This window comes from Aotus nancymaae, unplaced genomic scaffold (assembly GCF_030222135.1).
Source record: "Aotus nancymaae isolate 86718 unplaced genomic scaffold, 86718_ANA_hifiasm-v0.15.2.pri h1tg000011l, whole genome shotgun sequence".
Taxonomy (NCBI): Eukaryota; Metazoa; Chordata; class Mammalia; order Primates; family Aotidae; genus Aotus; species Aotus nancymaae.
Window position 1 is genome coordinate 10,010,090 of NW_026988422.1, and position 26,654 is coordinate 10,036,743.

Consider the following 26,654-nt stretch of genomic DNA (forward strand, 5'->3'; position numbering starts at 1 on the left):
AATATTTTAGCTACTCGTGTCTAGACGTTTTTATTTTGTAGCTTTACCAGGAAGTTAAACAAATTCAAAACTGGAGAAATTAATAGTAAATTATGAAACCAAGTAATCTGTATATTTTGTTTATTCTAATTACTGCTAATACAAAATAATGGTGCAACTTGTTATTCTTTGGGTCTAACCTAATGGCCTCAGCCATTTTTGTCTACACAGAGTTCACTAACATGAGAAATAAAGACTTTCCTAGTTCTGTAAACTCAGAACAACTGCTCAGTTGGACTAAATGTATTCCCCCTTGTTCGGTGTTGAAACCTAATGCCCAATGTGATAGTATTAGGAGGTGGAGGCTTTGGGAGACAAATTAAGTCATGAAGGTGGAGCCTCCATGAGCAGGATTATAAAAGGGACCCCAGAGAGCTCTGTCACCCTCTTTTTACCATGTGAGGATACAACCAGAAGTTAGAAGTCTGTAGCCCAGGAGAGGACCCTTATCAGAACCAACTTTGCTGGCACATTGATCTCAGACTTCTAGCCTCCAGAATTGTGAGAAATAAATTTATGTTGTTTTTATGATATTTTACAATAGCAGCCCCAATGACTAAGACAGCCATTTCAAAAGTCACCAAGAATGACTGGCTATTGCTAATTTAGCAGACATACCCAGATCAACAATAGTTAAAATTCTGATTCCAAGGAATTCCTGTCACAAAATGTCCTGCCACATTCTTGAAAGTGTTTTCTTCAGTTTTTTTAAGGCTTGAAGTGACCATAGCATCTTATGTCTCAACTTTAGGGAGTTTTTTGGAGTTCTTCTGGTAAAATTTAGCAGAAATGATAACTAGCAGTATCAGAGTCTGCTTGTTAACAGACCCATGATCTTATGGAGTACATTTAATTCAATGTTGAGGTAGGAAATCCAGCTTAAAATAGCTCTCAAAATTTTAACCAAGTTGCATGTTCAAGGTGGTGGTATTGCAGCATTGTTTATAATAACAATTTTTTTAAAAAAACCCAGAGACAGCTGAGGTTTTTATCAATGGTCTGGTAAAATGATATATTCATACATTGGCCTATTATGCAGTTTAAAGACTAAAGTAGATGTATATGTGGTGGTGTGAAAAATGGAAGGTACTGAATAGTATGCACACATTATGCTGTCTTTTGTGTCATGATGTCATGTGTGATATATTTGAAAAATAATTTTTCTTATCCCATTTCTTAAATCTCATTAACATTCCTTTTCATCAATAGCATTTCTCCTTCACAAGTTAATTAATTTTGCTGCAAACCTAAACAGTTAAATGATGATGATTATGATTATGAAAATGGTGATGATAGGAACACTTATATGGTGCTTACTAAGTGCCAGGTACTATTCTATTCTGTGTTTTAAGCATTTAATCTTCACAACCCTATGAAAGAGGAGATATTGTCGTTCCTATGTTTTAGATAAGCAAGCTGAAGCACAGAGAATGTTTATTAATTTCACTTAAAATCACACAGCTAGCTAGTGTGTGTCAAAGCAGTGTATGTGTCAAATGATACGCTTACAGAGTGATTACAAGGTTTCTGTGCTCTTAAACTACTATGCAGTCTCTCAACTTAATGTTGACATTAATGGAAATGTAGATACTTGATGTCATTTTGCTTTCTTGTAGACATAAGTTTGTTTGTGTTTATACATGTATAATGTCAGCATGGTCTTATTTTTCTTCCCCCAAACAATCTCTATGTCCACTTAATTAAGCTTCTTAATCTTAACTCATTCATCTAACTGAATGGTTCTCAATGGAGAGTAATTTTATGCCCCAAGGGATATTTGACAATATCTGGAGATATTGTTGATTGCCACAATGGGGTTGATGTGTGTGGATGTGTTGGAGTGTGTGTGTTGGCAGGGAGCTGCCTCTGGCATCTGGTGGACAGAGGCTAGGGGGTGCTGTGAAATGTCCTAAAAAATGCATAGGACAACTTCCCATAACAGGATTATCCAAACCTGAATGTCAGTAGTTCCAAAATTGAGAGACCCTGATTTAGTGGGCAGAGGAAAAGTTCTTAATAACTGAATTCCTTTCCTGAAAAATACAAAATATATTACTTCGTTTTAAATTAGTAGCGTGGAGAAAAGTATTGAACTTTATTTTTATTGTTTTCCACACCAATACTCTTTTTTTTCCTCCTGTCATTGGGTAGTCTGTAAGTGCTAGAGTTGACAAAGGAGGAAAATTCATGGGACATCAACCCACACATTGAAATGTGAACTTGTTGGTATATTAGAGTCTCTATCTTGGTCAGGTATTTTTGAAATCAATCCAATAGTGCCATAGACAGTTGTTTTTGGATATACATAGAAATTGATCCTTCCTTTGTTAAAGCTTGAAACTTTTATTTATTTGAGTTCCTTCCTCAGGAAAGGACCTTCAGGCCTCTCAAAAAAATATCCAAGAACTGAAACTTACCAGATCACTGTACCAGATGCCTCCTTGCCCCTTCCTAGTTATTGTTTTTTGCACATCGTTATATTTTTTCCCTGCTATATAAACCCCTAGTTTTAGTCAGTCAGGGAGATGAATTTGAGACTGAGCTCACATCTCTCCAATTAAAGCCTTCTTCCTTGGCAAAACGTGTTGTTTCAGTTATTAGCTTTCTGGGCGGCCAGCAGTAGGATCTAGACTAAATCCTTGGTATTTTGGTAACATTTTAGTCAGGATGAACATTTGAGTGGATTTTAATAAAAATGTGACTATATACAGTTTAGGAAGGTGACAGTAACACAAGTTAAATGTTTAAGTAGATTATTTAAAAATTACAAATAAGAGCTGTGCCTGCTTTGATGTGAATATATACAGCTTTAAAAATTGAAACAGAAAATACCTTTACAACTAAAAAAAATTGTTAAAATTTCAGTAAGTGTGAGAGAAAGTAGATGGTGAGAGCTCAGGTAGAAGGAACAGTAAGAAAGGCATATTGTTGTTTATTAAGATGTGGATGGCAATACCTTATTTTTCAACCAGTAAAACACAGCCTACAAATAAGATCATCTTGGTTAGTGGATAAAGGTGTGCTATAAATTGATGTTGAACTTTAGCTTGTCCTCAGATCAACCAACAAGGACCTAGATTCCTGCAGAAAAGCAGTCTCTTAATCCCAGATAGTAAGAATAAATTTTGTTTCCTGCTGACAGGGAAAGTCTATTGGAATGAATACACTAGGGGAAACTAGATTTACCTTCCCCCGCCACCCCCCATGTTAACCCTGACTTAAAAGGTTTCCTCCAGCCTCTTCTAGAATGGTAAAAACCTTTGGATTATTTTAGCAGCACAGTGGTAACGTTTCAGGCTGGCTACTTCCTTTCGGTTGCTAGGCACTTCGCCTTTCTCCCCAACAGAGGCTGTCAAGTGCTACTGCTGTTGCTATTGCCGGTAGTGTTTGCCACACATACCTGCTTAGCTCCTGGGAAATGATGAGACTGATGATTCTCTCTCGTGGAAAACCTTTCATCACAGAGATTCATCTCAGGTTGTATTTTGAGCAGGCTGAAAAAGCCATTAGCCTTTCTTAACTCTGTTAATTCAGGATCCAAATATCTTTTTGATTTATTAATTTTCCACCCATTTCTTTTTCAAGCTGAACACTGAACAGCTTAGCAGAGGCCTTCTCTCTATCTTGTAACCAGAGGATTTTCCTCCCTTCTTTTCATCCTTGCTGTGATCTATGCAAACAGCTACTGGCCAAAGAAGAGCTTAGCAGAGGGAGAGGTCTCCAAGTCTGAGCATTTATAAATTCTGGAAATGAGGGGATTGTTTTGTCTGGAAAAGGCATACATTTGTATTCTCTAGCTATGAAATAATGCCTTAACTGTTGTTACTTTTTATTAAAATAACAGGGAGATTTATAGAAACCAAACTATAAAAATAGCTTCATCACAATCCTAAAATCCTCAAAGCTATGTCCTTTTCTATACAGCTTTATTAATGAGATGAAGCAGATCTGATCTAGTGTGAATGACAAGGTTTATTCAACCTCTCTGTTTCGTTATTAGCTGCATTTTGTGTCTCTCATCAGTATTTGAATAGAGAATACAAATTAAAATATGACTTACTGAATTTTTAAAATAAGAATAAAACTATAAAATAAAATAATTATCTAGGAGAACTCTTCATTCTATGTAGGCAAGTTGTAATATTGACAGCAGTGAAGTGTTTTTGTTGGGGATGAGCAAGAAATTAAGAGCTACTAGAAGAAAGCTCTCTAAATGAAATTTAGAAGGAAATCTCTCTCTCTCTCTCTCTCTCTCTCTGTGTGTGTGTATGTGTATGTGTAATTTTGTGTTTTGATTAAGATATCAGTAGCAAATTGTTGGAGAATTATTCTTGTCTAAGACTTCCTGTGTTACTTAGAGTTGGTGTGAGTCAAATGTAGAATATTGGTAGGTGGCATCATAATTAGGAATGCTTGTTTTACAGATGATCTCCACAGAACTTGTTTTAGCCCTCATACCAGGGCTGAGTTGCCCCCTCCCTTGTTCTAAGCTTACTGAAAAGACATACAGACTTCAAGGTTTACTAGATAGATTCAGGTCCTGCAGTTACTTCTTACTGTCTATGGTAAATTGCTTTTTTGGGGGTGGGGAGGGGAAGGAACAGGATATTATTAAAACAATGTTTGTTTGAGTAAATACAATCGGAATTCTTAATAGGTGACTTATAGTGATCTTGTGGAATATATTTTATTAATTGGGAATTACCCTATGCTAAATTACCTTTTAGTCATGGGCTTACAAAAGCTGTACCAATTTAATTTATGGAATTGTATTAAATATGCTGTTACAGAAATGGCTACTCAATTACTGAGATAAATAAGCAGTTCAGAGACAATAAATGAGAAACTTCATCCAGTCTTGTGCTTGGCACCAAGGCAATCCATGTCTGTTTTATTTATGCTATTGCTACCACTTTCTTTTCTATTTCCTCTATTTCTTCTTTTGCCCAGAGCATATAACAATAGTTTTACATGTGATATAACACTTTCTGAGCTTAGGGTAGGAACAGAAAAGGAAGCCAGCCTAGCACAAAGTACTGGAGTCTAGAGGCTTGAACTCTCAGTAAGGAGATTCAATGGGACCAGTTTTAGAAGAGTTGTTCTTGGAATATATAGCTATATAAATAAATATATATACTTATGATACTCTGGTCCCTTTGTTTTCATTTGTAGTGCCTCAGCGTTATTTTTCTTTCAGGAAATATCCACAACGTCAGTTGATATTTGAATGAGATATTGTGCAAGTGTTCTTTAAACCATGTGTCTCCTATTTTATGGAGATGTAGAATCATGATTTTTGGGAAAAAGTAACTACATCTTATTTGTAGACTAAAAGAAAACAAAACAGTGCTGTCATGAAAGATTGTGTTAAGCAGGAACTCATATATACCTCTGTAGGAAATAAATTAGTATAAACCTTTTGGGAAGCCATTTAACAATGAAATGTTTGTGTCTTTTGATATATTAATTTTACTTTTGAGAATTTATTATAAAGAAATAATCATAAATATGGAAAAAGCTTTGTAGGCAATGGAGTTTATCATGGAACTATTTATAATAGAAAAAATGGAAAATTAAATGTCCAACTGTAAGGAAATGGCCAAGGAAATCCCAGTCAACCAGCTATTGTATAGCCATTAAGAATGTTTACTAGGAGGATAAAATAACATGAAACATTCTTTGCTATAACACTCAGTATTGAAAAAGGTGGGGTAGAACATCTTCTATTTAATATGATTACAAATTGGTAAAATATACCTATGCTTGGTAAAAAATAAGCATATTAAAGGATAGGTAGTGATTATGTTTAGGTGGTGAAACTATGTGATTTATTTTCTTCTTTTAGAGCTGTTTCAAATTTTTTTCAAATGGTCATGTTCTGTTTTCATAGTGGGGAGAGTGTAACTTTCCTACCTTTACAAAAATATTGTTTTCCTTACAGCACTAAAGGGCAGTATTTAAAGTCAGTTTGCAAGCAGTGGAGTAAGACTTCCGTAAAGAAACCTTGTGCAGCATGGATTCTCTACCAGAAGAATTTTTTGTGAGGTAACGCAATAGTCCCCAACCTTTTTGGCACCAGGAACTGGTTTCGTGGAAAACAAATTTTCCGCAGATGGTGGGGGTGGGGGAAATGGTTTTGGGATGAAACTGTGCCTCTTTAGATCATCAGGCATTGGATTCTCATAAGGAGTGGGCAACTTAGGTCCCTCGAATAGGCAGTTCACAATAGTTTGCACTCCTATGAGAATCTCATGGTGCTGCTGATCTGACAGAACGTGGAGCTCAGGTAGCAATGCTTACCCACTGCTTACTTCCTGCTTGCTCTGCAGCCTAGTTCTTAACAGGCCATGTACCTGTACCTGTCTGTGGCCTGGGGGCTGGGGACCCCAGAGGTAAAGGAGATAGGTTGACAGAAATGAACTGCCTTTGTTGTATTCCAAAAGACATAATATTTGTTTTTTCACATAACCTTGGGATGCTAGTGTGAACAGGAGACCCTTATGCTTCAAGACATTTCAGCAAATTTGATTGTGGGTGATGTAGACTGGGTGAAGTCTAATTTTACAAAAGTTCACTAGGGATTACATCTTCACTGAAGAGCTAAGAATTGAAAAATGTGCCATCCCTTACTGTTCAGTCATTCTCATCAAAATGTTTTATCATTTAGCATGAGCTTATATAGACTTATTTTGTCGGCATTGTTGTTGTTTTTACATTATGTTTTACTCAAAAACCTCATAACAACTCTATGAAGTGAGTGCTCTTATTATCCCCATTTTCTAAAGGGTAATTTAAGCATAATGCAGAAGACCCTACTGAGTGGTTCAGTGGGCCAAGGCCAAATGACATTATCTTTTCTCTAAGCAGGGCAAGTTCAGCCCACCTGTACCTCATATAATGCTAGACAGGTTCATATTGGAGATCTCCCTCCAGGCTTGAACTATCTCATGTAATAAGTAGCATGACCTATTTATTTTACAAAAGCATGTACTGATTCCTTGGTGCTTAGGAATAAAGACCAGACAATGTTTGTATACCTAGAGATAGCTTATAATATAGTGGGAAGATATATAAAAAGTAATTATATCTTTAGGAAAATTGCATAACTATTAGAGATACTATGGCTGTCTATAGGAAGAAAAAATAATTATTGACTGATGATTGAGTGAGTTTCCACAAAGTAACATTTGAACTGATGTTTAAAGGATGAGAAACATTGTGATGGGTTTAGAAGCAAGGTAGGATGAGAGGTCATTTGGCTTAGGTGAGGAAATAGCAAGAAAAAGTACTTAAAAATTCTTGGAGAGTATTGTGACTGTGTTGCTAAGAGATTTAGTTTTATTTTGTACAGAGGAGCAAGTGAGGATAAGTTGGTGTTATACATCAAAATTTGTAATGGAGCCTATAGAAAATATAGCAGCCTAACATGACACTTTTGATTCAGAAGACATGAAGTAGGTTTTGGGCATCTGGGTGTTTCAGAAGCTTCACAGTTGATTTTAATATGCATCTGGGATTGAGAAGTATTGGGTTAAGGAGGGAATGATCATGAAATTGAGTTTGCTGGTAGAGTATACATTTGAGAACATTTTATACTCTTTCTCAAACCTTGAAAGACTCCAGAATACTGCCACAGTATTTTTCAGTCCTTGGTAACACAAGGATATCACTTGTGTTTTGCTTTATTTTTTGTGGGGCAAGTGGGGCTTGGATGTGGAGGAAAAGACAGTTAATGGGTTTCTTTTTACCATGGTACCTTAAAGAGCACTGAAAATCATATTGTGAAATGTTTGCATGTATGTATCATCTTTTGTAGAAACTTCCACTAGAAGTTTGAAAATGGATAATAACATTTTATTTATCTGTCCCAGTTTACCCCAACAAAATCAGTTAGCATATATTAGATGATAAATGGTTGTCTGTCAAATGAATACATAAATGTAAAGTCAAATAAGATAATATTTATAAAGTACGATTCTGTATAAATCTGTCAATATAAATTTCTCACCTCAGTGTTATCTCTTCTGGAGTCCAAAGTTAATATTAAATAAATCATATATGACCGTGTATTATGGTTCCTATGCAATGATTCTGTATGCAGGCAAAAGCAATACTATAAATAAAATTTTCTGTTCAATGTATAATACTGCAGTATGTTCACATTTTGAGCTAAGGTTAAAAGCAAAACCTGTCAAGTGATTCCTTATTACCCAAATAGTTAATAATTTCTAAATATGACATTTTTCCTCAATTAAAAATATTTTGGAAAACTGGACAATTAGAAGTTTAGGAACCCCAAACAAAAAATAAAATGATCTATTTAAGATAGACATCTCCCTAACCTATAATATCTTCATAAACAAACACACAAAATGTCAACTTTTTTAAGAAATTTTTTTCCTTTACCTTGAAACAGTGTTATAAGTTTTTCTTCCCATTTTTTTGGTCTACTGCATATCTATTAAGGACACAGTGTTTTTCATAATCAGCTTGCTGTTTTCTCTACCACCATCCAGTAAGGGCATGACCTAATTTGTCTTCCTTAACTTGAGTCCCTAAAGAGATATGGCACCTACCACCATTACCAGTCTTTGATACGCTTTGGTTGCACTTTCAGACAGTAATTCAGTTGTTAGATTCTTTACTACTATAATTTGTGTTCTTTGTGAGGAGATGTTTTTAATGCACCTTATTTTCATTTAAAATAGGCATCCCCATGTAGAGGATCAGAGGAAGGAAGAAACTGAGAATAAGCCAGAAAAATCATCTGTTCAACTGGTAAGACAAAGTTTAATTTTCATTAACTTTTATTTAATTGATAATAACTAATTATATGTGCAAATGCCGTGATAAATTTAGCTAGTTTAATTATGTGTTAAAATGTTTTGAGCAGGTCTGCTTTCCTACCTTCATTAGTAAAATGGTCCAATTGAATCTTGCTTTGATGATTGATACTGTGTCTCAGGGTTGTCATTCTAAACACCATTCCTCACCATAACTAAAAATTAGGAAAAAAATGAATTGAATTATCCATAAATAGCCCAACAATCAATTTTAAGAAATCCCTTATTTTTTTTTAGGGAACATTCAAGCAAAACAACAATAAAACTACACACATACAAAGAAAGCACACATATATACATCAGAATTTTATTTAGTAAGAAGTTTGAGTCATTTCTGAAGTTAAGTTTATTTTTATTATCTTTATGGTTAGAACTTCTAGGTCTAAATGAAAGAATAACTCTGCATTATATATAAAAGGCTTTTAGTACCAGTGATATGTTTTGTGGTAGTTAAAAATAGTTGTATGAACATCCTATGTTCATATATTTTGTGAAAGACTGATGAAGAGCTCATTAGTATAACTTTTACCTTCCATTTAGTTTTATGTAATGATTGATATCCACTTGTTAATAAGTGTATCAATCTGTTCTTATACCGCTATAAAGAACTACCTGAGACTGAGTAATTTATGAAGAAAAGAGGTTTAATTGAATCACACTTTCTCAGGCTGGACAGGAGGTGGCATAGCTGGGTAGTCCTCAGGAAACTTAGAATCATGGGAGAAGGCAAAGGGAAGCAAGCATATCTTCACATGGCAGCAGGAGAGAGAGAGCGAGCAAAGGGGAGGGTGCCATACACTTTCAAACAACCGCATCTTGTAAGAACTATATCATGAGACAGCACTAGGGAGATGATGCTAAACTATTAGAAACCACCTCAATGATCCAATCTCTTCCTACCAGGTCCCTCCTCTAACACTAGGAATTACAATTCAACATGAGACTTGGGTAGAAACATGTTAGCAGGAACATGGGTAGGAAAGTTTGCAGAGGTTATCCAGTAACTTAGGAGGGGAAAATATATAAACATAAAATAACCATGGTATTCACCTGTATGAGGTTATCACTGTAAACAGTGTTGCAGAGGAAGTACATTAGACGCAAATGTATGTAGAGTTGTACAGTTGAGCAAAGGCAAGAACCAGGGGACTAGATCCAGAAAAGGCATTTCTATATATAGAATTAGGAATACAAAAAGCAAGAAAGGTGGACATTTTGACCTGAATTTTGTTTAGATATTAAATCAATTTTGTCAAAGCATCAAATATTTTGACAACTAACTTAAAAAATTAAAATTATGGACCAGGCATGGTGGCTCATGCCTGTAATCCCAGCACTTTGGGAGGCTAATGCAGGTAGATTGATTGCTTAAGCTCAAGAATTTGAGACCAGCCTATACAACATGGTGAACATCGTCTCTACTAAAAATACCAAAATTAGCCGGGTATGGTGGTGCGTATCTGTATTTCCAGCTACTTGAGGGGCTGAGGTGGGAGGATCACTCGTGCTTGAGAGGTCGAGGCTGCAGTGAACTGTGTTCATGCCACTGCACTCCAGCCTACGTGACAAAGCAAGACCCTGTAGGCGTGAAGCTTATACTATTTCCTGTTGAAAAATGTTTTGTCATGCTATAATCTTGCCTTTTGTATACATTTTTTAATTTGTATCAGATGATTCTACAGTTACTTTTGACTAGAATTGGCCTTTAGTTTGAATTATGTGCACCACTGATATTGGTCATTCTTTATAAGGGATTTTTCTAGTTATTTGGTAGAATTTTTTTAACTTTTTGAAAAATTTCAAACCTATAGAAAGATTGCAAGGATGGTAAAATGAGTGGTAGTACAATGAACATCCTTCATAGACAGTAAACTGTTAACATTTTTCTACATGCATAATCTTATGAGATGCTATAAAATCTAAGGTACATTTGTTGAATATAGATGGGGATGGAGGAATCTTAATGTAGCACTCAAACCTATTTTTTACAGTGAAAACCTCATACAGGTGAATACCACATATCAGGGTTATTTTATGTTTATATATTTTCCCCTCCTAAGTTACTGGATAACCTCTGCAAACTCTTTTCTTTGTGGCAACTAACTAGAGAAGAGAAGGGCAAAACATCATAGTTAGATTAGGCAGATAGTCCTGCAATGGACTTTATTCATTTCCAGTTATTTACAGATCTATTAGAGAACTGAAAGTGAAAGAATTACCCCATACCAGGGCATTTTCAGCCTCTCAAGCTCTATGCGGCTTCTACAATAAGAAGTTCTTATTTTCAGAGATCAACAGCAACATAATCATATTCCTAGAAGTTTCAGCATAGTATAAGACCTCTGGTTTCTTAAGGTTTGAAGGAAGGCCATCATCCGTCATAGGCCATTTATCTCTGCTGTCCACTAGTTCTTCACAACTAATGTTAATAGATATTCCAGCAGGACTTGATTGCGTAGTTATCAAATTACTAACGCCTTTATTAATTCTGGAAGAATAAATTCCTGAATATTATTACTATTTATAGAGCTCTGACTGAATTGAGATGTCATTTTACTTTACTACTTTGTTCACAATTTAAACTATTACAACTATTCATTTTCAAATTGCTATGTATTTAATAGCTGAAGCATCAGTCATATAATGTAAAAAGCACAGTTAGATATAATTTTCCTGTTACTGAGAATATATGTAATATTTTAAGTACCTAGAGAGCAGAGAACATATATTATTCTTCCTTAGATTTTCTATAGTTATGTCATAGAAGCTAGAAGAACAAGGTAAAGGGAGCTTTGTTCCTTTTTTAATGCTTTGGCTGATTTTGGTATTAGAGTAAATGAGAATATGCGTAATTGTGTAAATTTTTAATCAATAATGTCTTCTAGGACAAACAGGAAAAGGACATTCCTACTGATCTTGTTCCTGTTAACCTACTATTAGAAGTGAAGAAGTTATTAAGTGCAATTAATACTCTACCAAAAGGTGTGGTTCCTCACATTAAGAAGTTCTTACAAGAAGATTTTTCCTTCCAGACTATGCAGGTAACATCATAATTTGATTTTTGTGGCAGAAGTGCAGCTGTCTGTTTATGACTTTTTTAATTAAAAAAAAAAATTTTAACCACACAGTGTAGCCAAAGTCTTGAAAAAAATCTCCATCTTATCTGTTGTAAAGGGCTTTGATACAACCTTGACTGTAGACTTTTAAAACATTGAGCAAATAGAGTCATGTGGTGCTAGCCTTTTAAGAATAATGGTAGGAATGTGGGTTGGTAGCTTATAAGCTGTTGACTACAAGGTCTAGTGTTTATTCCAGTCCTATTAATAACCTATAACATGCCACTCTGGGACAGGGGACTGCTTTTGGTCTCCTAACTCAAAATGTTAACACATTTGGCTGGGCATGGTGGCTCACTCCTGTAATCCAGCACTTTGGGAGGCCGAGGTGGGTGGATCACTGAGGTCAGGAGTTGAACCAACATGGTGAAACTTCATCTCTGCTAAAAATGCAAAAATTAACTGGACATGGTGGCACATGCCTATGGTCCCAGCTACTTGGGAGGCTGAGTCCGGAGAATCACTTGAACTCAGGAGATGGTGGTGCAGTGAGCTGAGATCATGCCACTGAACTCCAGCCTGGGAGACAAAGCAAGACTGTGTCTCAAAAACAAAAAAGTTCCACATTTGTCAAAAATGTATTTTCAAAAATCATATCCAAAACTTTTGGAATTATTCATATAATATTCTAGAGGATATATTGTAGATTTCCATCTAGAAAGTAGTTTTTTTGTATAATTTGCGGTAATTTTTAGCATAAAAAGGGTACCATTTCTTAATAAAGTTTTCTGAAGTTAAAGAAAATTGTATACTCTTTTCTTTGTGGCAATTAACTAGAGAAGAGAAGGGCAAAGCAGCATAGTTGTCTTGAGAAGGCTACATTTGTATTTCTATGAAAGAATATGTAATTATTTCCGTGAAACACATTAATACTATTATGATTAAAAATTCTAACAAACTCTGAAGATATTCATAATACTTTATGTACAATTATAACATTAACTGAGATAATTTACCACAGTATAAGGGAATTCTGGCTTGAGATTGATAGAATAATGCCTTCACTTCCCTCTTATGTTTTGGAAATCACTTAGAAACAAGACAGAAATCAGTAGCCTTCAGATATGTAAAAAATACCAACTAGAATGTAAAAATAGAAGAACAGTACAGTCATCTTTTGTTATCTGTGGGATGTTAGTTCCAGAACACCCCCCAGTACAAAAATCCAAGAATGCCCGAGTCTCTTATGTAGAATGACATAGTATTTGCATACAACCTGTATACCTTCTTCTGTATACATTACATCATCCCTAGATTACTTATAATACCTGATACAATGTAAATCCTATATAAATAGTTCTTATACTATATTGTCTTTTCAATTTTTTTAAATTATTGTATTCTTGCTTTTTATTTATTTATTTTTCAAATATTTTCAATCCATGGTGGGTTGAATCCACGGAGGCAGAACCTGTGGATATAAAGGGTGAACTATACTTATTTATAATAGTAACAAAAGTAAAATACTGAGTAAAACACTTAAGAAATGTACAAGATAAACTAGTATTTCCTTAAGCTTGTTCTAAACCACTTACATTAGAATATCTGACCCTGTATCCTGTATCAGTTCTAAAGAATCAAAATCTCTGAGGATAGATCTGGGAATCTGCATTTTAGCAAGTACCCAAGCACTGATTATAGTCACATTAAGTTTAGAAGTCAGTACTCCTTATTAAAACAGTAAATAAAACTTTCTAAAATTCTATTGAAAGTGTAAGAAATGACCACATGAATAGAATAGTACATGTAGGAAGACACAGTATATTAAAGCTGTCAATTTTCCACAAATTAAAATCCACAAATATCACATAACTCCACTAAAATAATAGGATTTTTTTGGTTAATGTCCCTAAATGCCAAGTCTAAAATTCACATGGGAAATAAGAGGAAAAATAGCCAAGAAAATTAAGAAAAGTATAAAGGAGTAGGGCTGTGAATTTGCCTACTTAAACATTAAAAGTTATTATGAAGCTTTAATAACTAAAAGATTGTGTTACTTGTTCTTTATACCACAGACATGTCTAGAAAATAGAAGATAAGTTCCAGAAGTAGACCCAAATATCTACAGAACTTTCATGAATGATAAGATGATTAAAATAAATAATACTAAAGGAAACAGACAAATCAATCTCAATGGGATATTTTAACATACTTCTATTAATAACTGATAGAACATGGACACAAAATTAGTAGAACTATAGCAGACTTGGTCTACCTGAGACACATGTATAAACACTACACCCAACAGTGGCAGAATATGCATCCTTTTTAAGTGCACACAGAACATTTACAAAAATTGACCATATACTAGGTCACGAAGCAAGCCCCATCAAATTTCAAAGTATCAAAACATAACAGAGTATGTTCTCTAACATTCAGTTAATCTAGAAATCAATAAAAGTGATAATCTAGAAAACCATATGTTCATAAGTTAAGAGATACACCTCTAATCTAGGTAACCAACTGGTCAAAGAAGAAATCACAATACAAGTTAAACATATTTTTGAACTGAATGAAAATAACATATCAAATCTTGTGTTATTAGATAAAGCTGTGCTTTAAGGAAAATTTATAACTTGCGATGTAAATATTAGAAAAAAAGAAGCAAAATTGAATATCATTTATCTAAGCATACATTCAAGAGGTTAATGGAAGAACAGCAAACTAAAAGCACTCAAAAAGGAAGTGATAAAGAGAATTAAAACTAATGAAATCGATTTAAAGCATAAAATAGGGTCAATAAATCCAAAACTTGCTTTTTTGAAAAGATCAATAAAATTGACAAATGCTTAATATGTCCAAAAAAGAAAGCAAAAATATCCAAAATCATGAATGAACATGAAAACTTAAATACAAATACTGTAGTCATTGAAAATAATAAAGATAATTCTGCTTCTTGGAGTAGCTGCCTGGTTTGTCTCATAGCAACCATCCTCTGTGAAGAACTGAGAAAACTGGACAAAATTTTTTTCTAGTAATTTTTATTTTTGCTTTTCTAGTGAATTATTTAATTCAACCTGGGGTAGAGATGATTCCAATCTTTACATAGTTCTTTGAAGAAGGGTCAGTTTCTCTACTTTTTGTAGCAGACTCTGTCAGTGCTCTTCCCATACCAATTGGATCCTACCAATATTTTCAGTATGCCCTGGACAATTATAGTTTTCCACATCTATATCTCTATGCCTCAGGGATTTTTTTTTTCCTAAAACAGGAGAAAGCTACTTCTCATGGCAGTTCAGAAGACCCAAGGAATTAATATTTCCCCATTACCCCAGAAAGCACTCAGTCAGTAGGTCTTGGAAGTTATATGAATATCCCAGTTGCCTCTTCTGTTGAGTTGGTTAATACTGATTTGTAATTTTGAGTTTTCCAAAATTTCCCGGTTATAATAACTGCAGTGGCCCACCATAGGTAACTAGCTTAATAAAACATCCTTTAACTTAAAGCCTACTTTTCCTTCACTTTATTACTTTTCCACTTTCCTACCATTGTCTCTGTACTTCCCAAATAAACTATTTCCATTGAAATCCTTGAATTCTGGTCTGCTTCCATTGTAACCAAAACAGGGCCTCAATCAAAAGAATGGGCTGTTTATCAGGGCTTCTCTTCCTTATAGACTATGCACTCCAGTTTTCCCCCTAGCCTTGCAAATCTGCTGAAGACTATGCCACAACTGAATGTAGCAATTATTTTAGTGAGAAAATTAGCTTGGAAAGTCAGATCCCCAGAGACTGCCTTTCAGAGGTGTTCATTTTCATTGTCTTGGTAGAATTCCATTGCTTTCAGATAATTAGTTTTTATGTTTTGTCCAGTTGTTTTAGTTATTGTCACTGGGTAGATTGATTTGAAACCACCTAGACTGTTGGACAGAGGTGGAACTTCAGTATTATATTTCTATTCAAATTCAAGAGATATTGTTAAGTTGGCTGTGAGCCTGGAATACAGGTGATAGTTCTTGGCTAGAAATGAAAATTTGGAAACCGTCAGTGTGTAGACACTATTTAAAATTATGATAGTGGATTACTTTATCTAGAGAATATATATTGATAGAGAAGAGGCTCATTCAATTGATGGCTAGGAGACTGAAATAAAGTATCTAGTCAGCTAGAAAAGAAACAGGAAAATATTACATATGGAAACCAAGTTATGGAAATGTAGATTAAATTTTCCATGCAGATTATACATCATTTAAACAGATAATGTAATTTAAACCAAGCACTTGTCGGGTAGAAAGCGCTGGGGAATGGACACAAAGACATAGTCCTACCTTTCATTTCAACCATGTAAATAAACTATAGTACATAATAAAGCATGCATTAGCTCAGCTGCAATCAGATTGCAGCATAAAATGGTTTGCCCCTTTATTGGTATTAATGCCACAGACATTTTTACCACAGACAGGTTCAGAGCTGGAAGATTTCAGCTATATCACACAATAGAATGTATGAGAGTGAAGTGGGATTACCACTTTCGTCTGAAGTAGGTGTGGATGTTGCTAACCCCTTGACAGGTATAGGAATGTCTTTTTAAAAAATGTTTTAAGGAAATAGTTACAAACGACATTCATCAGACGACTTAAAAACTGCTTTAAAAACAGACATGAGAACAGTGTATCTGGATGGTATGGATTTTTTTTAAAAACCATTTTCATCCTATTTTTCAAATTTTCTCCAATAAGCATGAATTATTTGTATAATGTAAACATATGTAGATATTTGTTCAGGCTTAAAGACTTTTTTAACTGAATTATTTTCCACAGAGAGAAGTTGCAGCTAACAGCCAGAATGGTGAGGAAATTGTTCCTGCTTTGACTTTACGTTTCTTGATAACACAACTGGAAGCAGCACTCAGGAACATTCAAGCTACTAATTATACTGTAAGTGTTTGCTTTTTGAAAATGTGAAATAATGGACTGGGTCAATATTTCTCAGTGAGAAAACAGCTAATGCATGCTTATTTTAAGGTGTGGGCCTATTTTTATTTTTCTCTTTTACCTCTAGAAAAGGGTACGTATAAATTTATTGCCTTCCTGTGTCTAGTACTTTCTTATATGACTTGTAGATGACTTATATGTCTTGTACTTTCTTATGTGACTGTAATAAGCTCTGTAATAAGCCTATTCTAGTCACCTTCCCTACCACAAAAGTCTTCATCTTAAGATAAACTTGAACTAATAGAAATTGACTTTCCCAATTAAAAATAGAGAATCATAAAGTTAAAAAAAATAAGCCAAGTATAGAAGGACAAATACTGCATGATGTCATTTGAATGTGGAATCTAGGAGTTGACTCACAGAAGCAGAAAATACAATGGTGGTTAGAAGTAAGAGGTCAGGAGTATAGGCTGAGGAGATGTTGGTCAAAAGATACAAAATTTCAGTTAGATATTAGGAATAAATTCAAGAGATCTATTGTGCAACATAGTGAGTATAGTTAATAACAATGTATTTTAATTTTGAAAATTGCTGAGTAAATTTTAAGTATTTTCACCACAAAAATGATAAATATGTGAGATTATACATGTTAATTAGCTTGAGTTAGTCATTTCACAGTGTATACATATTTTATGTCATGTTGTATATGATAAATATATACAATTTTTATTTATCAATTTAAAAAAGAAAAAAATTCTGTCTTTAAACCATACTCAGCTTCTCTTTCTTCTGAGATTTCTATGTTTGCAAAAGTTGGAATTTCTATTATAGGTAAAATTAACAAAATGTATTTATGTGTTTAAGACCAAATGATACTTTAGCAATAAATAGGTTTATCTTCAAAAAAGGACTAGTCAGAGACCAAAAAAGGGAGCTAAGACATCAAATCCCATATCATAATGATGTACAGAAAGATGGAAAAATAATTCTTATTTAGGATTCTAGGAATTAGGGTTCTTACCCTAATTCCTAATGAGATACACCATTCAGAAGGAGATTCTAGTTGGATTCCAATGAGGAAACAAAGAAAATGGGGGGTTTACATTTTGTAATCCTCAGAACTTTGGGGATGTGGCAGACTTGCTATTTCTCCCACTGACCAGATTGCCCTTGAGTGAAACAAATCAGTGTAAATCAGCCTTAACAGGTACCCATTGCTTAGCCTTCTTTACTTAGACGTTACTTCAAAGATGAGTCTTGCACTAGGAAATGGAAGAGTTTCTCTCTTGGTAGCTCTTGGTAGTACTTGTGAGCAGTGGCATTGTCATGATCAAAGCAGTCTACTGCTATATCTAAATTACTCTCCCTGTCCTTTAAGGCCACCAAAAAGGGACAAGACAATCTTGTAGGAGGGAACAGTGGATTATGTATTATGGAGGTGCATTTGCCAATAGCATCTCTATATTCCTTTTTTTCTAGTTCTTGGAATAATCTTTGCTGATGGGGGTAAGGTAGGATAAAAGGACAGGGGCTTTAGGTTAGAAATGTACCACTTGCATCTTTAAATTCCAGAGTTTTTCTTCTTCTAATTACAGCATTACCACCTTGCATCTTCTAATTACAACAAACCATCTTGCATCTTACCTTGTTCTTAGAAATGTTTTATTTAGAATTGTATTAAGCTTGTCTCTGTTGTGTTATTCATGAAGCTGTTTTCTTTTCATTGCAAAATAATAGCTCACACTTATTTAGTATTTATGACAGCCACTGTTGTAAGCACTTTGTAAGAATTTACTCTTTTACTGTTCATAACTACCCCATCTTATTATTTCCATTTTGTAGATGAGGAAGCTGAGGCACAGAGGTTAAATAACTTGCTAACGTGACCAGGTAGTAAGTAGTGGAGTCAGGATGCAGTCCATGTAATCTTGGCTCTATTCCAGATACAGTCCACGTAGTCTGTGGTCTGAACTACAACATTTTACTGCCTCTTGAGGGATGGGAATTTTAGGGTGGCAACCACTTAGATGTTATGGGGAGTTTATATTAATAAACTCACTTAGTCTATCAAGAACAAACACATATGTCTATCTCTACTGAGATCAGTTTGAAGCCAAATTTCTAATCCCAATCATTTATCTCTTCATTATATACTGTTGGTCATTAGAAGTGTACAAGGTGAGAGAATACGTTAGATCACTATAAAAAGAAAGGTTATATCCTATGGATATTTATTGTTCTATGTATTTAAAAAAATCTTGTTTATGATATGGGGTAATCTCAATGAAAAAGGATAATGTGACAAAAGATAGGGTTATAATCTTCAGTCAATATAGAGCTTATGAGCAGAGGAGTCCAGTGTTCTCCAGAGAAACCAAACTGTTTTTGCTGTGTGTGTGTGTGTGTGTGTGTGTGTGTGTGTGTTCTGTTTTATATGTATAAAACATACACACAAATGCTTATACACACATGTATGTGTACATGATTATAAGGAATATATATGTGATTTATTATGAGGAATTTGCTCATGTGATTATGGAGGCTCAGCAAGTCCCATGATCTGCTCTCTGTAATCTAGAGACCCAGGAACGCTGGTGGTATAATTCATCCCAGTTCTGAAGGCTAAGAACTATCGGAGCCAATGGTATAAATTCAAGGATGAGGGCAGAAGCGGAGATGAGATGTCCCAGCCCCAGAAAGTAGGCTGGAAGCAAAAAAAGGATGAATTCTTCCTTCCTCTACTTTTTGTTCTATTCAGGCCTTAATGGATTGGATGATGCCCACCTACATCGGAGAGGGAAACCTGTTATACCCAGTCTACCATTTCAAAGGCAGATTTCATCTGGAAACACCCTCAGAGACATACCCAGAAACAGTATTTAATCTGGGCACCCTGTGGCCAGTCAAGTTGATACATGATCCTAACCATCATAAATACAATGGACAGGGAGTTATTGGTGTACACCTCACACTGTTTCCCTCAATAATTATATAATTACATGACTCCAGTACATATGAAAAATAGGAAATTGATGTTCGTCCATGGGGCTTTGTGTCTGGGGTCTCCAAGACCAACCCTCATGTTCAGAGATGTGCTAGAAGGACTGGACTCACCATATAGTTATACTAACATCTGAGATTTATTATGGTGATGTAGTAAGGATGTATGGTAAATCATGTGAGGAAAAGACAGGTGAAGTCTGAAGAAAGCCATCTACAGGTTCCCCTTTATTTGTCCCTCCTATGACAGGTCACATAGTGTATACGGCCACCTCCACAAATGAAAATGTAGCAACATCTACAATGTTTCTGCCCAGGGAAGCCCATAAGAGACTCAGTGATCAACATTTTTATTGGGTGTTGGTCATCTAGGTACCTGCTGCGTGGCATGTATCAAAATTCCAGACTTCCAGAAGAAACTCCTTGGTGGTCAGCATAAATCACATTGTTTGCATAAATAGTCTAGACATAACAAGGCACCTTTATCAATTAGGGAACACTGCCAAAATTCAAGTTTCCAGACACCAGCCAAAGATCGACTTTGCAGGCAGCCTTAATAAGGATAGCATCCTCAGGCCAACTATGTTAGCTTTTTAATGTCCAGAATTGTATGGTTCTGTGCCATTTTATAAAAATGTACATTTGTATAACTATTACTGCAATCAAGATAAAAATAACTATTCCACCACCACAAAAATCTCTCTTATGCTACCTTTATGGTCACACCCACCTCTCTCCCTCTACAATTTGCTCATCCCTAATCTATCTCATCTCAGTAATTTTGCATAGACCATTTTTATAAGAAGAAAGTACCACATGGTTTAATTTTTCATTGAAGAAGTGATAAGCTTTATGTTCATGCTATTTTGCAGAATCCCTATGGGAGAGTCAAGGATTTTGGTTTAAAAGATCATTGTACTTTTAATGGTGGATGGTAGATACTTTAGTGTTCATTATATTATTATTTAATATGTTCTTGATACCAAAAATGTTACATAATAAAAGAAACAAAGTGAATGAGAGTTTTTGAAAGGTTTAATGTGAAAAATTTTGATGATATTTGCTTTTTTTTTACCAATTTTTAAAATTTTTATTTTTAATTTGTGTGGGTACATAGGTGTACATTTTAATGGAGTACATGAGATACTTTGATGCAGGCATGCAATGTGTAATAATCACATCAGTGTAAATAGGGTATCCATTACCTCAAGCATTTATCCTTTGTGTTACAACAGTTCATTTATACTCTCTTTCTTATTTTAAAATGTACAACAAATTATTGTTGACTGTACTTAGCCTGTTGTGCTATCAATACTAAATCTCATTCATTTTATCTTCTATATTTTGTTCCCGTTAAACATTACCACTCTCCCCAACTCCCGCCTACTCTTCCCAGCCTCTGGTAACCATCATTCTACGGTCTGCTTTTATGAGTTCACTTGTTTTAGTTTTTAGCTCCCACAAATGAGTGAGAACATACAAAGTTTGTCTTTATCTGTTTTATTTCAGTTCACATAATGACCTCCAGTTCCATTCATGTTGTTTCAGGTGACAGGATCTCATTCTTTTAATTTTTTTTTTTTTTTTTAAATAAAAATGATGTCTTACACTATTGCCCAGGCTGGTCTTGACTTCCTGGGCTCAAGTGATCCTCCCACCTCAGCCTGTCAGAGTGGTGGGGGGAATCTCATTCTTTTTTTAAATGTCTGAATAGTGCTCTCCTGTGTATATGTACCATATTTTCTTTATTTATTCATCTAGGTGGACACTTATCTTGGCTATCGTGAATAGTGCTGCAATAAACATGAGAATGAAATATTTCTTTGGTACATTGATTTTCTTTCTTTTGGTTATATCCCAGCAGTGAGATTGCTGGATCATATAGTAGGTTTGTTGTTAGCTTTTTGAGGAACCTCCAACTGCTCTCCATAGTGGTTTTACTAACTGACATTCCCACCAACAGTGTAAGAGGGTTCTCTTATCTCCACATCATTACCAGCATTTGTTATTTCCTATATTTTGTACATAAGCCATTTTAACTTGGATGAGATGATATCTTCCTGTAATTTCTATTTGCATTTCTTTGATGATGAATGATGTTAAGCACCTTTTTATGGATTTCTTTACCATTTGTATGTCTTCTTTTGAGACATGTCTATTTAGATTCTTAAAATTAGATTATTAGATTTTTTTTCCCTATAGAGTTGTTTGGACTCCTTATATATTCTGGTTATTATTAATAATTCCTTGTTAGATGGGTAGTTTGCTAACATTTTCTCCTATTCTATGGATTGTCTCTTCATTTTGTTGATTGTTTCCTTTGCTATGCAGAAGTTTTTTGACTTGATATGATACCATAGGCCCATTTTTGCTTTGGTTGCCTCTCTTTGCCCAATCCAATGTCCTGGAGAGCTTCCCCAGTGTTTTATTTTAGTAGTTTTATAGGTCGAGGTCTTAGATTTAAGTCTTTAATCCATTTTGATTTAATTTTTGTATATGGTGAGAGATAAAAGTCTAATTTTATTCTTCTGCATTTCTGCATATGGATATCTAGTTTTCCCAACACCATTTATTGAAGAGACCATTCTTTCCCCAATGTATGTTCTTGGCACCTTTGTCAAAAATGAGTTCACTGTCGATGTATGGATTTGTTTCTGGGTTCTCTATTCTGTTTCATTGGTCTATGTATCTTTTTTGTTTATGCCAGTACTATGCTGATTTGTTAACTATAATTCTGTAGTATAATTTGAAGTCAGATAATGTGAATGTGATTCCTTCAGTTTTGTTCTTTTTATTCAAGGATTGCTTTGGCTATTCTGGGTCTTTTGTGGTTCCACACAAATTTTAGGATTTAAAAAAAATTTCTGTGAAGAATGTCATTGGTATTTTGATAGGAATTACATTGAATCTGTAAATTGCTTTGGGTAGTATGAACATTTTAACAGTGTTGATTGTTCCAATCCATGAACATGGAATATCTTCTTTTCACCCTTTTTTTAATCTTCAATTTCTTGTATCAGTGTTTTGGAGTTTTCATTGTAGAGGTCTTTCACTTCTTTGGTTAAATTAATTTCTAGGTATTTTATTTTCTGTGCAGCAATTGTAAATGGGATTACTTTCTGGATTTCTTTTTTAGGTTTGCTGTTGGCATGTAGAAATGCTACTGATTTTTGTTTGCTTATTTTATATCGTGCAGCTTTACTGAATTTGTTTTTCAGTTACAGAAGTTTCTTCATGGAAGCTGTAGGTTTTTTCAAATATAAGATCGTATTATCTGCAAATAAGGATAATTTGACTTCTTCCTTTCTAGTTTAGATGCCCTTTATTTCTTCCTCTCGTCGGATTACTCTAGTTAAGACTTCCAGTACTATGTTGAATAATAGTGGTGAAAGTGGGCATTCTTGTCATATTCACGCTCTTAGATGAAAGAATTTTAGTTTTCCCCCATTCAGTATGATACTAGCTGTGAGTCTGTCATATATGTTTTATTGGGTTGAGGTGTGTTCCTTTGGTACCCAGTTTTTTATCATATTTTTTCATGAAGTGATGTTGAATTTCATCAAATGCTTTTTCAGCATCAATTGAAATGATCATACCATGAAGGACAAGATTTTCATCCTTCATTCTGTTGATATAGTATATCACATTGATTATTTTGCCTATGTTGAACCATCCTTGCCTCCTGGAATAAATCCCACTTGGTCATGATTAATGATATGTTTAATATATTGTTGAATTTGGTTTGGTAGTATTTTGTTGAGGATTTTTACACCAATGTTCATCAGATAGGTTGGCCAATATATGTATATATTTTTTGATGTATCTTTGGTTTTCGTATCAGAGTAATACTGATCTCACAGAATGAGTTTGGAGGTATTATTTTCTCTGTTTTTCAGAATAGGTTGGGTAGGTTTGGTGTTAATTTTTCTTTAAATGTTTGGTAAAATTCAGCATTGAAACCATCAAGTAGTTTTGACCAGTTCATCTTTCAGTCTTTCTACTGAATGCATGAGTAGTTTATACACCACAATTACAGTGATATAATATTCTGCATTTTTTTTGTGTGCCTACTATTACCAGTGAGTTTTGTACCTTTAGATGATTTCTTACTGCTCATTAACATCCTTTTCTTTCAGATTGAAGAACTCCCTTTTGCATTTATTGTGGGACAGGTATGGTGTTGATGAAATCGCTCAGTTTTTGTTTGTCTGGGAAGGTCTTTATTTCTCCTTCATGTTTGAGGAATATTTTTGCTGGTTATACTATTCTAGAATAGTATTTTTTTTCTAGGTTTTTTTTCCTTCAGCACTTTAAATATGTCATGCTACTCTCTACTGGCCTGTAAGGTTTCCACTGAAAAGTCTGCTGCCAGCGTATTGAAGCTCCATTGTATGTTACTTGTTTCCTTTTGGTTGCTGCTTTTAGGATCCTTTCTTTAATCTTGACCTTTTGGAGTTCAATTATTAAATGTCTTGAGATAGTCTTAATTTGGGTTAGGTTTACTTGGTGTTCTATAACCTTCTTGTACTTGAGTATTCATATCTTTCTCTAGATTTGGAAAGTTCTCTGTTATTATCCCTTTAAATAAACTTCCTATCCTGATCTTGCTCTCTGCCACCTCTTTAAGGCTACTAGCTCTTAGATTTGCCCCTTTAAGGCTATTTTCTAGATCTCGTAGGTATACTTCATTTTTAAAATTCTTTTTGGGGTCTCCTTTGTGTATTTTCAAACAGCCTGTCTTTAGACTCACTACTTCTTTCATCTGCTTGATAAATTCTGCTGTTAAGGGTCTGTGGTGAATTCTTCAGCATGTCAATTGCTTTTTTAAATTCTAGAATTTATACTTGATTTTTAAAAATTGTTTTCAATCTCTTTGTTAAATTTATCTGATAGGATTCTGAATTTTTTTCTATGTTATCTGGATTTCATTGAACTTCCTCAGAACAGCTGCTTAGAATTTTGTGTCTGAAATGTCACATGTCTGTCTCTCTGGAATTGGCAACTGGTGCCTTTATTATTTGGTAAAGTCATGTTTTCCTGGATGGTCTTGATGCTTATGTGTGTCCATCAATGTCTGGGCATTGGAGAGTTAGGTATTTACTATAGTCTCCATTGTATGGCCTTTTTTTGTATCTGCCCTTCTTGTGGAAGGATTTCAAAGGGATTGGGTATCATGACCTAAGTCTTTGTTCACTGCTGCCATATCTGCATTAGGGGACACTCTAACCCCAGTAAAACTGTGGTTCTTGCAGATTTGTAGTGGTACCATTTGGTAGTCTTGGGTAAAATCTGGAAGAACTCCTTGGATTACCAGGCAGAGACTCTTGTTCTCGTCTCTTCCTTTATCCCAGAGTCTCTCTCTCTCTTGTGCCGAGCTGCCTGGAGCTGGGAGAGGGGTGACACAAGCATTCCTGTGGCCATGACCACTGGGACTGTGCTAGTTCAGATGTGACGCCAGCACAGCACTGGTCTTGCTCAAACTCTGTGGTGACCACTGCCTTGCTACCTATATTGAGTCTCTCCTTTCAGAGCAGTGCCTTTCTCTCTGGCCCAGGGCAAGTCCAGAAGTGCCAGACAGGACCCAGGGTCTGGAATTGGGACCCCCAGAAGCCCACTTAGTGCTCTACCCCACTGTCGCTAAGCTGATACCCAAGCTGCAAGACAAAGTCCCTTTTACTTTTCCCTCTGCTTTTCTCAAGCAGAAAGCCATCTCGCACCATAGCCATCACAGCTGGGAATATGTTGGGTCACACCTGAAGCCAGGATGGCTCTAAGTCTCACCCCATGGTGAGTACTGCTACTACCGTTGATTATTCAGGGCCCAAGGGCTCTTTAGTCAGCACGTAATGAATCCTGCAAGGATTGGGTTCTTACCTTCAAGGTGGTGAGTTCTTTTCTGCCCCAGGGTGTCTCTAGAAATATTGTCTTGTAGCTAGAGCCTCAGGATTCTACCATGACTGAGCTGTTATTCAAGTTGCAAGGCAAAATCATCTTAACTCTTATCTCTCCTCTGCTCAAGCAGAGGGAAAGTGTCTCTCCTAGACCTGTGAGTTGTTTTCCCTGGAGTTGGAGGGGTAACATAATCACTCCCTTGCCTGCTCCAGCTGGTATCTTACTAGACTGTGTATACCACAAATCCACTGGCTCCAATCCCAGCACAGCACCAGGACATGACCAGGAATTGCAGTCCTTGTGGCCTAGACAGCCTTTTATTTAGGACCCCAGAGCACTTTGGCTTACTCTGGCAGGGCTTGCTGGAACTCAGGCTCTGACTGCTGGGTTGGGCTATTTGCCTCTGACTAACACTTGTCTAAATGCTTCCTCCACGATCATTGACTGAATTCAGTGATCTCAGGGTGGCTCACTCAGGGTGGCTTTCGGATGTGACAGGGCAGCAGAGTTCCAATGCAAAGTCCCACAGTCACTGTGCTTTCCTCCCCCCAAGCACACAGATTCTCTCTCCGTACCACATAGCTGTTGTCAGGGGATAGAGGAGGGGATGGTGTAGGCGATTTAAGACTCTTTCCTACCCTCTTCAGTGCCTATTTCATTAATATGATGTTCAAACTAGGTACTGTGATGACTCACCTGATTTTTGTTTCTTATGAAGGGGCTTCTCTGTGGGGTAGTTGTTCAGTTTGGTGTTCCTGTGTTGGGATGATTGCTGGCAGCTTCTGTTTGGCCATCTTTGTTCCATATGCGTTCCTTTAATTAAATTTTAATGTTTTATTTTGAGATTATTGACTATCTTCTTTCTTCTTCCTGGGTCAAATTTTCAAATAT

The 26,654-nt window shown here is 35.4% G+C and overlaps 1 protein-coding gene across 5 annotated transcripts in view; it reads left to right on the plus strand.

Moving 5' to 3' along the window:
• DZIP3 (DAZ interacting zinc finger protein 3) overlaps positions 1–26,654 on the plus strand; it is a 101,356-nt gene that overhangs the window by 9,451 nt on the left and 65,251 nt on the right. For 4 of the 5 annotated variants that reach the window (XM_021669051.2, XM_064374581.1, XM_064374580.1 and 1 more), the window contains exons 2-5: positions 5,981–6,084; positions 8,748–8,817; positions 11,768–11,923; positions 16,758–16,874. In XM_021669051.2, coding sequence (XP_021524726.2) covers positions 6,053–6,084; positions 8,748–8,817; positions 11,768–11,923; positions 16,758–16,874 — 375 coding nt within the window. In that variant the 5' untranslated portion in view covers positions 5,981–6,052. Of the gene's footprint in view, positions 1–3,430; positions 3,517–5,980; positions 6,085–8,747; positions 8,818–11,767; positions 11,924–16,757; positions 16,875–26,654 lie in introns of those variants that run through there. The other variant, XM_064374578.1, reaches the window with a different exon arrangement.